Source organism: Zootoca vivipara, chromosome W, assembly GCF_963506605.1.
Source record: "Zootoca vivipara chromosome W, rZooViv1.1, whole genome shotgun sequence".
Taxonomy (NCBI): domain Eukaryota; kingdom Metazoa; phylum Chordata; class Lepidosauria; order Squamata; family Lacertidae; genus Zootoca; species Zootoca vivipara.
The window spans coordinates 2283598-2298337 of NC_083293.1; the positions used below are offsets into that span (position 1 = coordinate 2283598).

The 14740-nt window shown below is 44.7% G+C and overlaps 1 protein-coding gene across 1 annotated transcript in view; it reads right to left on the reverse strand.

Annotated features, from left to right (window-relative positions):
• Positions 1-491: 491 nt before the first annotated feature.
• LOC132591451 (glypican-4-like) overlaps positions 492-14740 on the reverse strand; it is a 115279-nt gene continuing 101030 nt past the window's right edge. The window contains exon 4 of the mRNA XM_060270049.1: positions 492-1177. Coding sequence (XP_060126032.1) covers positions 980-1177 — 198 coding nt within the window. The 3' untranslated portion in view covers positions 492-979. The remainder of the gene's footprint in view (positions 1178-14740) is intronic.

Consider the following 14740-nt stretch of genomic DNA (forward strand, 5'->3'; position numbering starts at 1 on the left):
CAGTTGCATCCCAATGGAACTGAAAATATTCAAAAGGCCTAAGGAGGGGGTAAGGAACCTTCGTCTTGTTGGACATTGGCCTTATAAGTATTGTGTATCATGACTTTATATTGTTTTGGGTACAGTGCTTAGAGCTGTTCAGTAAAATGCTGTCAGAAAATTCAGCCAGGTGCTATATCGCACTTTCTAGAACATGGCTCTTAAAAGGTAAGGGAATGGCGGAAACCGAGAGAAAATAATATAATATAACATAATTAAAGGGGGGATCCACTAATACAGAGGTTTTCGTACCTAGTGGAGAAAACATGCTCTGAACCTAAGGAGCCCAGTTATGTCCCCCCATTGCCTGCAGAGGCCTCACCCCTTTTCGAAACACCCTCCCTTGTGGAGTGCTCCCTCAGCCTCCTCTCCTCTCCCATCTCCTTGGGAGTCCTCCGCTGCAGCCCCTGTTGTCTGCCCTAGCTGACAACCTTTCTGGGATCCCTAAAAAAGGTAAAGGGACCCCTGACCATTAGGTCCAGTCGTGACCGACTCTGGGGTTGCGCGCTCATCTCGCATTATTGGCCGAGGGAGCCGGCGTATAGCTTCCAGGTCATGTGGCCAGCATGACAAAGCTGCTTCTGGCAAACCAGAGCAGCGCATGGAAACGCCGTTTACCTTCCCGCTGTAGCGGTTCCTATTTATCTACTTGCATTTTGATGTGCTTTCGAACTGCTAGGTTGGCAGGAGCTGGGACCAAGCAACGGGAGCTCACCCCGTCACGGGGATTCGAACCGCCGACCTTCTGATCAGCAAGCCCTAGGCTCAGTGATTTAACCACAGCGCCACCTGGGTCCCCTCTGGGATCCCTATTCTTAGGCAAATTTATGCCAGCCATGTTTTTATTAAGCAGTCTATATACACTTTTCTAAATAATTAATTAAATTGGAACAAATCACACGGGGGTTTGTTTCATTTTGCTAATTCTCCATTGCCTGGTTTAAATAAACCGAACAAACAAGAGCCACTCACCGATGAAGTTATTCCACTCCGTGTCCAGCTCGCCTTGGTTGGCAAGGCAGCCCCTCATGACATTAAAACAGTAGTTGTAACACGGCTTGACAGCAACGAGGCCTTGGCAGTACGGACAGTACATCATCTTCAGCAAGGCTTGGACCCCCTGAGGTGAGGGGGTGACCTTTGCAGAGAACAAAAATAAAAGCATAGGCAGAGGGGCCAGGAGGAGAACCACAGACAGAACTATTATTATTGCCTTTAACATTTATAAAGTGCCTACTATTTTCTAAGCACTGATACCAAAAGATACAGCAGGCTCACTATCTAATAGACACAGCACAAAAGGAAAAAGGGACAGGGTGGGACAAGGAAAGCAAGAGCAGGACCAGCTGCTCCTTTACCAGCCCATGGATGGAGCCACACACTAGTCTCCCCCACCCCTTGAAGAAAATCAGCTGGAGGAGGGAAGGTGTGCAGAGGCTGGAGAAAGGATTGTGAAGGAAGGAGTACAGTAGTACCTCAAGTTACAAACGCTTCAGGTTACAAACTCTGCTAGCCTGGAAGAGTTACCTCGAGTGGAGAACTTTGCCCCGGGATGAGAACGGAAATTGTGTGCCGGCGGCGCAGCGGCAACAAGAGGCCCCATTAGCAAAGCCCACCTCAGGTTAAGAACAGACCTCTGGAATGAATTAAGTTCGTAACTAGAGGTACCACTGTAATTCCTCTGGGACCCCCTGGGAATTTCACCAAACCAACTGTAGCCTAGAACCGGGTGCATGCAGTAGGGAGCCCAAGGAAGCTCTACAAGACCTGGATGCTTGCCAATAATCCCTAGAGTGACAGACTAGAGCGCCGTCAGCAGGTTCCAAGAACCCTCTTTGTTGTGAAATTTTGCAGGGAGGAGATCTGAGGCTGCATTCAGACATGGGGTTTATTTCATTAAGTTTTCCTGGTGGTAATGCTTCTTTCCCCACTTCCAATATTCAATTTACATGGCATTTGTTGTTGTTGTTTAGTCGTTTAGTTGTGTCCGACTCTTCGTGACCCCATGGACCAAAGCACGCCAGCCACTCCTGTCTTCTACTGCCTCCCGCAGTTTGGTCAAACTCATGTTCGTAGCTTCGAGAACACTGTCCAACCATCTCGTCCTCTGTCGTCCCCTTCTCCTAGTGCCCTCCATCTTTCCCAACATCAAGGTCTTTTCCAAGGATTCTTCTCTTCTCATGAGGTGGCCAAAGTATTGGAGCCTCAGCTTCATGATCTGTCCTTCCAGTGAGCACTCAGGGCTGATTTCCTTAAGAATCGATAGGTTTGATCTTCTTGCAGTCCATGGGACTCTCAAGAGTCTCCTCCAGCACCATAATTCAAAAGCATCAAATCCGATTCAAAAGCCTTCTTTATGGTCCAGCTCTCACTTCCATACATCACTACTGGGAAAACCATAGCTTTAACTATACGGACCTTTGTAGGCAAGGTGATGTCTCTGCTTTTTAAGATGCTGTCTAGGTTTGTCATTGCTTTTCTCCCAAGAAGCAGGTGTCTTTTAATTTCGTGACTGCTGTCACCATCTGCAGTGATCAAGGAGCCCAAGAAAGTAAAATCTCTCACTGCCTCCATTTCTTCCCCTTCTATTTGCCAGGAGGTGATGGGACCAGTAGCCATGATCTTGGTTTTTTTGATGTTGAGCTTCAGACCATATTTTGCGCTTTCCTCTTTCACCCTCATTAAAAGGTTCTTTAATTCCATTACAGAGCTGGGGCTTTTTGACCAACATACCACCAGGCCATGCTAAATTTAAATGGCGAACAAGAACTGCATGCTGGGATACCACCCCCAAATTTCATCTTGCAAAATCACAACACAAAGCTCCTGCAATTTTCCGAGTTAACAGGGCTAAGGGTGGATTTTTTCCTCTGGAAAGAACACGGGAAATGAGCACTACACTTCTATTAGATTTGCTGAACAGGTTTTTACGTTATGTGGAAGATTTCATAAAACATGGAAATCATCAGGTGAGGAAATGAGAAGAAAATGGAATAAAACACTGTCTGAATGCACCCTGATAGTTTATTTTTTTTGCCTTTGTACATTAGGGCGGTTTCCACACATACTCACACACCCCTCTCTATCCTCCACCAAGGTAAAGCAAGAAGCGTGATCAGAGACGATTTCCTTACTTTGTTGTTTATATAACAAACTGTACATATTATTATTATTATTATTATTATTATTTGAATTTATATACTGCCCTATACCCGGAGGTCTCAGGGTGGTTCACAGAATAGAATCAAAATATCAAACCACAAAATACATAATCAAAATAAAAGCAGTAACAACCCAATAACCCCCTACCCTCCCAAAGAACACATTTTAAAAGGGCATAGGACAGGCATGTCAAACCTGCGGCCCTCCAGATGTTTTGGCCTACAGCTCCCATGATCCCTAGCTAGCGGGACCAGTGGTTGGGGAAGATGGGAATTGTAGTCCAAAACATATGGAGGGCCGCAGGTTTGACATGCCTGGCATAGGATGTCAATCAAATCAACCAAAGGCCTGGTTGAAAAGGAACGTTTTTTTCCTGACACACCTGATTGTGATAGAACCGCTAAGTGTTTTGCAAGAAAAATTCAAGTCAGGCAAAGACACGGAAGGAGGGTGTGCGGAGCCTGGTTGTTGAGAGATGTGGCCTGGGAAGAGTTTCAAGGGCCTGAGAAAGACACACACACACACAAGTGTTTCAGTGATCTATCCTCCAGAAAGGCTTTGGGACTGTGTTTAGCTGGAAAGGAAAACTGTGCTACAGTTTAGGGTTTCAAGACTTAGATGTCGGAGCTGCATGTTAGCAAGTTTAAGGTCGGAACAAACAGTTCTCTAAGTCTCCAGATTTCCGTAGCTCTGCATGCCAGAAGAGTAATCCACCCCTTGGAGATTTCTTCATGTCAATAACAAGACACTTCTCTGTCTCCCTGCTGCATCTCACACAACAATTAAGAGCCCTTAACTGAGGAGTCTGGTGACTAGGAAACAAGTCTGGTTGGCCGACACCTTGGATTGGAATTGGAAATCTTATTGCACCTGGCTTAAAAGAGTCCACACTGCCTGGCTTTGCCTCATGTGGCTGGAAACTTGGTTTTAAGTAAAAACCCAAGGAGGGGAGAGAATGTGACTGCTCCCATTGTTTGGAATGGTCTCCCTCACCGTTATTAAGGAACAGAGGACAACTTTGCACACACAGCTTTGCCCATACAATAAGCAGGGAAGGAGAGGTCATAGGTCAGCGATAAGGACACATGTTCTACATGCAGAGGGTCCCAAAGTTAAATCCCCAATATCTCCAGTTAAGAGGATCAAGAAGCAAGTGAGGCTTGGGCGGCAGTAGCAGCGGCAGCGGGTGGGGCAGACAGAAGCAAAAACAAATACAAAAAAAGGAAAAGAAACTACAGTGGTAGAATCATAGAATTGGAAGAGACCACAAGGGCCATTCAGTCCAACCCCCGTCAAGCCTCTGCTTAAAGACCTCCAAAGGAGACTCCACCACACTCCTTGGTAGCAAATTCCACTGCTGAACAGCTCTTACTGTCAGGAAGTTCTTCCTAATGTTCAGGTGGAATCTTCTTTCTTGTAGTTTGAATCCATTGCTCTGTGTCCGCTTCGCTGGAGCAGCAGAAAACAACCTTTCTCCCTCCTCTATATGGCATCCTTTTATATATTTGAACATGGCTACGGTATCATATCCCCCCTTAACCTTCTCTTCTCCAGGCTAAACATACCCAGCTCCCTAAGCCGTTCCTCATAAGGCATCGTTTCCAGGCCTTTGACCATTTTGGTTGCCCTCTTCCGGACACGTTCCAGCTTGTCAGTATCCTTCTTGAACTGTGGTGCCCAGAACTGGACACAGTACTTCAAGTGAGGTCTGACCAGAGCAGAATACAGTGGTACTATTACTTCCCTTGATCTAGATGCTATACTCCTATTGATGCAGCCCAGAATTGCATTGGCTTTTTTAGCTGCTGCATCACACTGTTGACTCATGTCAAGTTTGTGGTCTACCAAGACTCCTAGATCCTTCTCACATGTACTGCTCTCAAGCCAGGTGTCTCCCATCCTGTATTTGTGCCTTTAATTTTTTTTTGCCCAAGTGTAGTACTTTACATTTCTCCTTGTTAAAATTCATCTTGTTTGCTTTGGCCCAGTTGTCTAATCTGTTAAGGTCATTTTGAAGTGTGATCCTGTCCTGTGGGGTATTAGCCACCCCTCCCAATTTGGTGTCATCTGCAAACTTGATCAGGATGCCCTCAAGCCCATCATCCAAGTCATTGATAAGGATGTTGAATAAGCCTGGGCCCAAGACAGAACCCTGTGGCACCCTACTAGTCACTACTCTCCAGGATGAGGAGGAGCCATTGATGAGCACCCTTTGGGTTCGGTCAGTCAGCCAGTTACAAATATACTGGATGGTAGTAGCATTGTCTAGGCCACATTTTACCAGCTTCTTTACAAGAATATCATGGGGCACCTTGTCAAAGGCCTTGCTGAAATCAAGATAGGCTACATCCACAGCGTTCCCTTCATCTACCAGGCTTGTAATTCTGTCAAAAAATGAGATCAGATTAGTCTGACATGACCTATTTTTCAGAAACCCATGCTGACTTTTAGTGATCACAGCATTTCTTTCTAGGTGCTCACAGACCGTTTGCTTAATGATCTGCTCTAGAATCTTTCCTGGTATTGATGTCAGGCTGACTGGGCAGTAATTGTTTGGGTCCTCTCTTTTCCCCTTTTTGAAAATAGGGACAACATTTGCCCTCCTCCAGTCTGCTGGAACTTCGCCAGGAATTTTCAAAGATTATTGCCAGTGGTTCTGAAATCACCTCTGCCAGTTCTTTTAATACTCTTGGATGTAGTTCATCTGGCCCTGGAGACTTGAGTACATCTAAACTAGCCAAGTATTCTTGTACTACCTCCTTACTTGTTTGGGGCTGTGTTTCCCCTGCTGAATGATCTGCTCCATGTTCTTCAGGTCGGGCATTGTTTTCTTTTTTTCTTAACCTCGGGTTAAGAACTTAATTCATCATGGAGGTCCATTCTTAACCTGAAACCGTTCTTAACCTGAGGCTTGGGGCCTCCTGCTGCTGCTGCACCGTCGGTGCACAATTTTTGTTCTCATCCTGAAGCAAAGTTCTTAACCTGAGGTACTATTTCTGGGTTAGCGGAGTTTGTAACCTGAAGCGTTTGTAACCTGAAGTGTTTGTAAACCGAGGTACCACTATATTATATTCCTCTTCCATGTAGAGCAGGGGTAGGCAACCTAAGGCCCCTGGGCCAGATGTGGCCCAATCGCCCTCTCAATCCGACCCGCAGATGGTCTGGGAATTAGCGTGTTTTTACATGAGTAGAATGTGTCCTTCTATTTAAACTGGATCTCTGGGTTATTTGTGGGGCATAGGAATTCGTTCATCCCCCCAAAAAAAGTCCGGCCCCCCACATGTCTGAGGGACGGTGGACCGGCCCATGGCTGAAAAACGTTGCTGACCCCTGATGTAGAGGTTTGCTACTTCTGGAACCATTGGCCAGGCTTTAGAAAGCAATTTGTTTAAATTTGTCACATATTAGCTTATCTTTTTTTTGAACAACAACATTGTGTCTAAAACATAACTGTGTGACATCCAGTATTAGTCTTGCTCTGAGTAGACTCAAGCACATTCATTTCACACACACGCGCACACACTTTTTTCTTTAGTTAGACATGCTATTTTTTAAAAGCGTTGCTTGAAATTTTAACAGGTGTCAAGCTATGTATCAGGACAATGTTGGTAGGTAGCCAATTGGATTTGGCAACATGGCTGTATTGTCAACTGAAGGCAACAAGTCCTGCATAAGTGAAGAATTCTGGTCTCTTTTGGAGCATCAGAAATGAACTGTCAAGACTCAAGAGGGGAATCTGATGCTGCCAGAAACGGCTCACAGAAATGTCACATTCTGCCCCTCTTCCTAAACGCTTTTCAGCTTAGCCCCAATTTTAAATGACATATAATTTAGCCATGTGTTGTTCATTATGAGGATATTTCTGAAGTCTATGAATTGCAAAATATCAAGTTCCCCTCCACCTTGAGTCACTGAGGGATCTGGCTTACATATTCCTGCCCCCACCAAACATACCGTACTTTTTTTTTAAGTGCCCTTGAGGCTTAGGCAGGAAATGTCCATGCTTGGCAGCAATTTAAACCTGTTGATTTTAATGTCTGTCAAGGGTTCAATAATAGCCCAATTCCCCTGCCCTCTCTGTCACAGTTTCCGGTGGGGGGGGGGAATGAGGGAGGGTGAGGGAGAGAACATTTGAAAGAGAAAGTTCCCATACTTTAAAAAAAACCTCCGCAAAGGCATTCACACTGGTTGAAAATAGCAGCCCAGGGTGGAAGGAAGAGAGAGAAATCATATTGCAAATTAATACATTTCACCTGCACTTGATTTTTTTTTATAATAATTTTTATTAATTTTCAAACAAAACTAGACAAACTACACAACTACACAAACATACAATACAACACTGCCCCTTCGTTTTCCCTCCACCCACTGGTCCACCTCTGCCACCAGTGAAACCCGTGCGCTTTGAGAATCAAAGGGGGTCCATTGTGAGCTGGGTTTGACCTCCCCCCTCCCTCCTCCCCCCTCTTCCCCCCCCTGCCACTGAAGGGACAGGAATGGAGGAGCTCTGAGGATTGGTTTCCCCCAGCTCTTTCATAAACATAGTTAAACAAATATACACATAACAATAGTAGGGGAGAATTTTAACTCCCCAATTCTTATTATCTTAATCTTATAATTGTGACTTCCTCGATAGTCTTCCTCCTGGTTTTCCCTAAACAAAATCTAAAAGCTTATGGCGGATTTTCTATTTCAGTTTAAAATCCTTTTCTTATAATATTAACTCAATCCTCCTCCTTTTCCATGCTGCCCTCCCACAGGCCCCCTCCTGCCACAAGAGGAACCTGTAGGGCACAGCATTTCCAAGGTTCCATTATATCCCCTCCTCACCCCTCCGAGCACTCCCTGCCACTGAGTAGCTCAGAGTAAGGAGAGGAGAGTAGGCAGCTTTCTGCCTAAAAACCTAACTTAACTTACAAAAATTTACATTAACTTAAATACTTTCCTAAGCCGTTCTTATGTCTCCCTCCAGAAAACCCAGCTTATTTTCTTTCATTTTTACACTCCATCTCCTCTCCCTAAGTCTTTTCCCCCAATTGGATCAGCATTTCCGTTAACAGGCCAAAATTTCGAAAACCGCCTTTCAAAAACTAAAACTAAAACTTTTAACTAAAATTTTCATCCCACACCCATTCTTTCCCATGTCCGTCTCCAGGCCCTTGTCCCCCTCTGCCCCTGTCTTTCCCATTCCTCACTGACATCACCCCACATTCCAACCCCTCCAGGATCTTCAAGTCCATTAAACCTCAAGTTCCTTTGCTTCTCATTTTCTTGCTCTGCTTGTTTTTCTTCCTTTTGAAGTCCATGCTTTGCTTCATCCCAAGCATATTTTTTATAGTCCAAGTCCTCTTTAAAATTTTCATCAAATTGTTTCTCCTGGCAACCAGTCTCAATCTCCACAGTCTCCAAATTCAAATTTTCCTCTAAGTCCTGGACTTGGACTTCAACCTCAGCTGCTGGTAAATTGGGATGTTGCCGTTCCTTATAAATGTCCTCCCAAGTTTGTAGATAGTTTAGCACAGCCTCCTGGAAGGCTCGAGAGTACTTTGTTTTCATACTTTTCCTAACCGCAGACAAACAGGAGGTGGAGAACAAAGGGTGCTGGAAAATTCCTTCCTTAGACGATCGACTCCATTTTGGCTGCTCTTTTCCTTTGTCTTTTGATTCAATCACAAATCCATTCTTAATTCCAATGTTAAATAGTTCTAACACATTTTCAGTCAATTTTTACTGATCACAACAGTGCAATAAATCCACCCGGTCTTTTGACAGTTTGACAGCTTTTGACAGCTGTCAAAGCACTCTCCCCCTTTTTAATGCTGTACTTCAAGGGGTGCCGGACTCGGGAGTTGAGAGGGTTCGAAAAAGTCTTTCTTTCTTTCGGGTCCACAATTCCAAATGCTTTTCGTCGTTCGGCTTAAGATTTTTTTAAAGCGCCTCCCAGTTTTCCATTAGGAAGAGACCGACTTCCGTTACTTTAAAGTCTCTCCTATTTTTCCAATTGTTAAATTTAGAGTCCGTAATCAAAATTCCACTTACTTTATGGAAACCTTTAACTTTGTTCGGAAGAATCCGCCGCTTGCCGGGTCAGGACTCAGAGCTTCACTTCTCGGAGGTAAGATTAAGCCCAAAATGGCTCCCGCGGTTCCTCCCCGCCGGCTCTCGATCGCTCTACTGAGCTCTCGGGCAGCGGGGGATCCGCAAAACGGAGCAGCCGCTGGGCGCGTGAGTCACCGGGACTCTCTACCTGGTGCTTTTACGGGGAGTCCGCTCGCTCTGCGGACTTCCCCCCCCTCCGCGAAGCCAGGGACTTCGGCGCGCGAAGTCCCTGCGTCCTTCTCTCCGCCGCGACAGACCGGAAGTCCCATTTCACCTGCACTTGAAAGGGCTCTGCTCAGATTTACCCCCTTGGCACCCACCGGCTATGTCCTATAATTACCGGTAAGTGAAATTTATAGCCCCAATCATCCGAAGGGCAGGAACAAGAATAATTCTGCTTGGGGGGAAAACCCCCAGAGCCCTGTCCTCCAAAGGGCAAAGTAACATTTGGAGGAGTAGTGGGTAGGTTCTGCTCGAACAAAGCTCAGATTAGATTTCGTTATAATTATCAAAGGCACAGGAAAAGGAAGCCCCGCTGCAGATCACTTTTACATGATGAAAGTTCCTATTGGATACACTACTTTCTGTTTGTGAAAATAAGAAGAGCCGCTTTTATATATTTTTTATGAATTGCAATATATAAATACTTTTATAAATTAAAAAGTGCAAATAACTGTAATGATAATGACATGTGTAGAGACTTTAAAGGGGGATATATGGCAAACTTGAAGAATCAGGAAGGGTGCAGGCTCTTCATGTTGGCTAGATTCAACGTGTTCCCCTCTATGGAAACAGAAGGAAGATATCTAGCTCTCCCAAAAGCCGAACGTTTATGTAAATGCGGGAAGAATGAACCATACATTGGACCACATTTTCTTTTCCTGTAATTACGGTATTAATGCGAGAAGACGATTGCTGGATGCTTTGCAGGTGGATGCATCGATCGCAGCAATGCCAACTATTCAGGGGTTATTGTCAGATAATAATGATGGAGTTACTTTAGTGGTGGCTGAGTTTTTGTGCTCGGTTTACGCAGAGAGATTGGGCCACTGTGGAGAGGACCAGGGGATGCTAATTGAAAATTGATATATTGCTCTAAAATATTAATTCAATTAATATGTATTTTATTTTATGAAGTTTATAATGCGAATGTTTTACTCATAATTTTGTTCTGAAGCTTCTGAATTTGTCATGCCTAATAAAGGTTATTGATTGATTGATTGATTGATTGATAATGAGCTGTATCCAATGTAGCACTAAACTAAAGTGACTTGGCATTATGTGTCCTTCTGGCAAAATGTTTTTTCCCCGTGCAAGAGAATGCATAAGCTGGTTGCTGGTGACTTTGTTGCTGCACAGTCTTCAACACAACAAATTTCCACTAGTTCAGCTGTTGCATTTAATTCCTCTGTAGGCCAACATTAAAACTCACCCACCCACCAGCACATGAGCACTAGAAACACTTGACAGAGAATGTTGGAATAATAATAATAATAATAATAATAATAATAATAATAATAATAATAATAATGCAAAATGAGGTGGTGTTGGGTAAGAAATTCAAGTTCCTCGGGAGTGGGCTGAAAATTAAGGCCAAGGAATTTGGCTACACAGAATTCCCGTACATCTGCAAAACTGAAATAAATTCACGTGGTACACAGTTAGGTAAGTGGGCACCATGACACCTGAATTGGGTCTGCCAACATGATTGATCCCAAGGGGCTGCTGCTCCATAAGAGGGAAAGGGTGCTGGTGCGTAAGGAGGAAGAGGAGGAAGGGTCCCAATTGCCTAACCATCTTGGATGTTACATCTCCGTGGGGGCTGAGGCAATTCGGGGGGGGGGGTGCGGGGACAGAAGGGAGAGGATTTTTAGGCTGGGAAACAATGATAGGGAAGGAAATCAGACAATGGGAAAACTCAGCATTTTACAGGAATTTGTGGAATTCTCTCAACAGCGAGCCTAGTCTGCCTCTTCCTTTGCTATATTTTCAAGTTCAGTCAATGGAAACATTTAACCCCCCCCCCCGCATTATAATTATTAAAAACAAAACCTCAAGATTTTATTGCTGCCAGGTCTTTTTTCAATTATTGAATTTTACTTTTATATTGCTATTGCTTTGCTATGATGCTTGTTTTCTACTGAGTAAGTTGCCCTGAGAGGGTTTACATTGCAGGGCTACACAGAAAACTCAAAACATGGGTACAGTAACATTTCAAAGAGTGCTTCTTGCAACACAAGAGCAACAGATTTGTATTTTGTTCTGAATGGTCTGCTATAGTAATCCATAGTTTCCACAGCCAATCTAAGAGCATCCTTTTGATCTGCATTTACGTAGGAAGCTGACTTGTACACAGGCGTCAATAGCATCATTATGAGAGAGAAACCACAAACATCGCTAAAGGGGTATCATTACTGTCACAGTGGCGCTGGTGGCTACTCTAGAGTAACGACTCCTCCCAGCTCTGCATTTTTATCCTTTTATTGAGTGCAGTCTATTTACAGTGCTGAAACAGTGCTATGTACATGTTGTCAGTCGGGTGCAGAACCTCCGAATGGAGATTCCCACGTTTTCCTCCAGCAAAGAAGCCTGGGGATGCTAAATCTCCGCCCACGACGTTTCCTGCGTAATTCCGGGGTCGCTGGGATCGGTCTTCTTCCCGCTGTTTCCCTGCCTCCCCCTTCCGTTCCCAAGCGGCGCCTTGGCTCGGCTAGAGACATCCCTCTCCCCGCTCCCACTTGCGCTTGGCGAAGAGCTTGTGGTTAAGATGGGAGGCGGCTGTCTATAGCTTCTGTCCCTCACAATTACAATAAATGTTCTAATGAAAAAAAGTTATACTGGAAGCTGCCTACTAAAAGTTTGGAGTATTTCTCCATCATGCCCAGAGGCTCCCCAACCCTTTGGGGCCTGGGGGCACATTCAGAAATATAAGAAGTTGTCTGTGAAACACCCACTTCACAGAAGAAAAATTGGCAATGCTCAGAAACCCCTCCCCTCCCCCTCCCTGAAACAACAACAAGCAAAGCACCTAAGAACAGAAGAAGACATGCCAGCCAATGGCCTATCCAGTCCAGCATCCTGTTCTCCCAGTGACCAACCAGAAGCCCATTGTGGGAAATCAGCAAGCAGCTCTCTCCCACTGCCCCTTGCAATTGCCAGCAACCAGTATAACATGGAGCATGCTGGGGTGTATAGGGTGTTAGAGTAGGAGTAGTACCTTTGGTGGGGGTTGTGTCATGCTCCTGCTTGGGTATCATGATTGCATAAAATCATGATGATTGTGTGATATGACAGGAAAGACGATTCTACCTAAACATTAGGAAGAACTTCCTGACAGTAAGAGCTGTTCGGCAGTGGAATTTGCTGCCAAGGAGTGTGGTGGAGTCTCCTTCTCTGGAGGTCTTTAAGCAGAGGCTTGACGGCCATATGTCAAGAATGCTTTGATGGTGTTTCCTGCTTGGCAGGGGGGTGGCCCTTGTGGTCTCTTCCAACTCTATGATTCTATGATTTCATGATATTATATCACACAATCACGATATCATGATTGCATGAAATCACATCATGAAAAGATACCATGATTTCAAGATTGTGTGATATCATGTTTCACAAAACCATGATTCCGTGGTATCATAGCGTGAAATCATGGTATCATGATTTCAAAACTGTATGATATCACAATTGTGTGATATGATTTCATGATATCGTATCATGGATATCACAAAAAACGTGATATCATACAATCGTGATATACAAGGGGTGTACAGTGAGGGGGGAACGTATTTGATTCCCCTGCTAAATTTGCCTGTTTGCCCTCTGATGAAGAAATGACCAGTCCATAATTTTAATGGTAGGTTTATTGTACCTGTGAGAGACAGAATAACAACAGGAAAAAACCTAGAAACCCAGAAGACAAAAGTCAGAGATTGATGTGCATTATAATGAGTGAAATAAGTATTTGATTCCTTTGCAAAAGATGACTTACCCTGTTTCTCCGAAAATAAGACATAGCCATAAAATAAGCCGTAGCAGGATTTTTAAGCAATCAAGGAATATAAGCCATACCCCAAAAATAAGACATAGTGATAGGTGCAGCAGCAATGCTGGTTGCGGCAGGAGGAGGAGGAAAAAAATAAGACATCCCCTGAAAATAAGCCATAGTGTGTTTTTTTGAGGAAAAATAAATATAAGATGGTGTCTTATTTTCGGAGAAACACAGTAGTACTTGGTAGCAAATCCCTTGGTGGCAATTACAGAGGTCAGACGTTTCTTGTAGGTGGCCACCAGGTTTGCACACATCTCAGGAGGTATTTTGTCCCACTCCTCTTTGCAGATCCTCTCAAAGTCAGTAAGATTTTGAGGCTGATGTGTAGCTACTCGAACCTTCAGCTCCCTCCACAGATTTTCGATGGGATTAAGGTCTGGAGACTGGCTAGGCCACTCCAGGACCTTAATGTGCTATTTCTTGAGCCACTCCTTTGTTTCCTTGGCCGTGTGTTTTGGGTCATTGTCATGCTGGAATACCCATCCTCGACCCATTTTCAATGCCCTGGTTGAGCGAAGGAGGTGCTCACCCAAGATTTGACGATACATGGTTCTGTCCACCTTCAATGCGGTGAAGGTGTCCTGTCCCCTTAGCAGAAAAACACCCCCAAAGCATAATATGTCCCCCTCCATGTTTGATGGTGGGGATGGTGTTCTTGGGGTCATAGGCAGCATTCCTCCTCCTCCAAACATGGCGAGTTGAGTTGATGCCAAAGAGCTTGATTTTGGTCTCATCTGACCACAAAACTTTCACCCAGTTCTCCTCTGGGTCATTCAGATGTGCATTGTCTTGAACAAGGGGACCTTGCGGTCTCTACAGGATCTTAGTCCTTCACGGCGTGGTGTGTTACCAACTGTTTTCATGGTGACTATGGTCCCAGCTTCCCTGAGATCATTGACAAGTTCCCCCCGTGTAGTTCTGGGCTGCTTCATCACCGTTCTCCTGATCATTGCTACTCCACAAGATGAGATCTTGCATGGAGCCCCAGATCAAGGGAGGTTGGCAGTTATTTTGTGTTTCTTCCATTTGCGAATGATTGCACCAACAGTTGTCACCTTCTCACCAAGCTGCTTGGCAATATGGCAATAGTCTTGTAGCCCCGTCCAGCCTTGGGCAGGTCTACAACTATACACTACACTCTAACTATAACTATACACTACACCCTAACCCCCCCCCCCCCAAAATAAACCTTGACCAAACACTTCTCCTACTCCAAAGGCAACCCCCTTAACTAAAGCAAAACAACTCAGTTTTAAATACAGTGGTACCTCTGGTTACGAACTTAATTCGTTCCGGAGGTCTGTTCTTAACCTGAAACTGTTCTTAACCTGGGGTACCACTTTAGCTAATGGGGCCTCCCACTGCCGCCGCCACACGATTTCTGTTCTCATTCTGAGG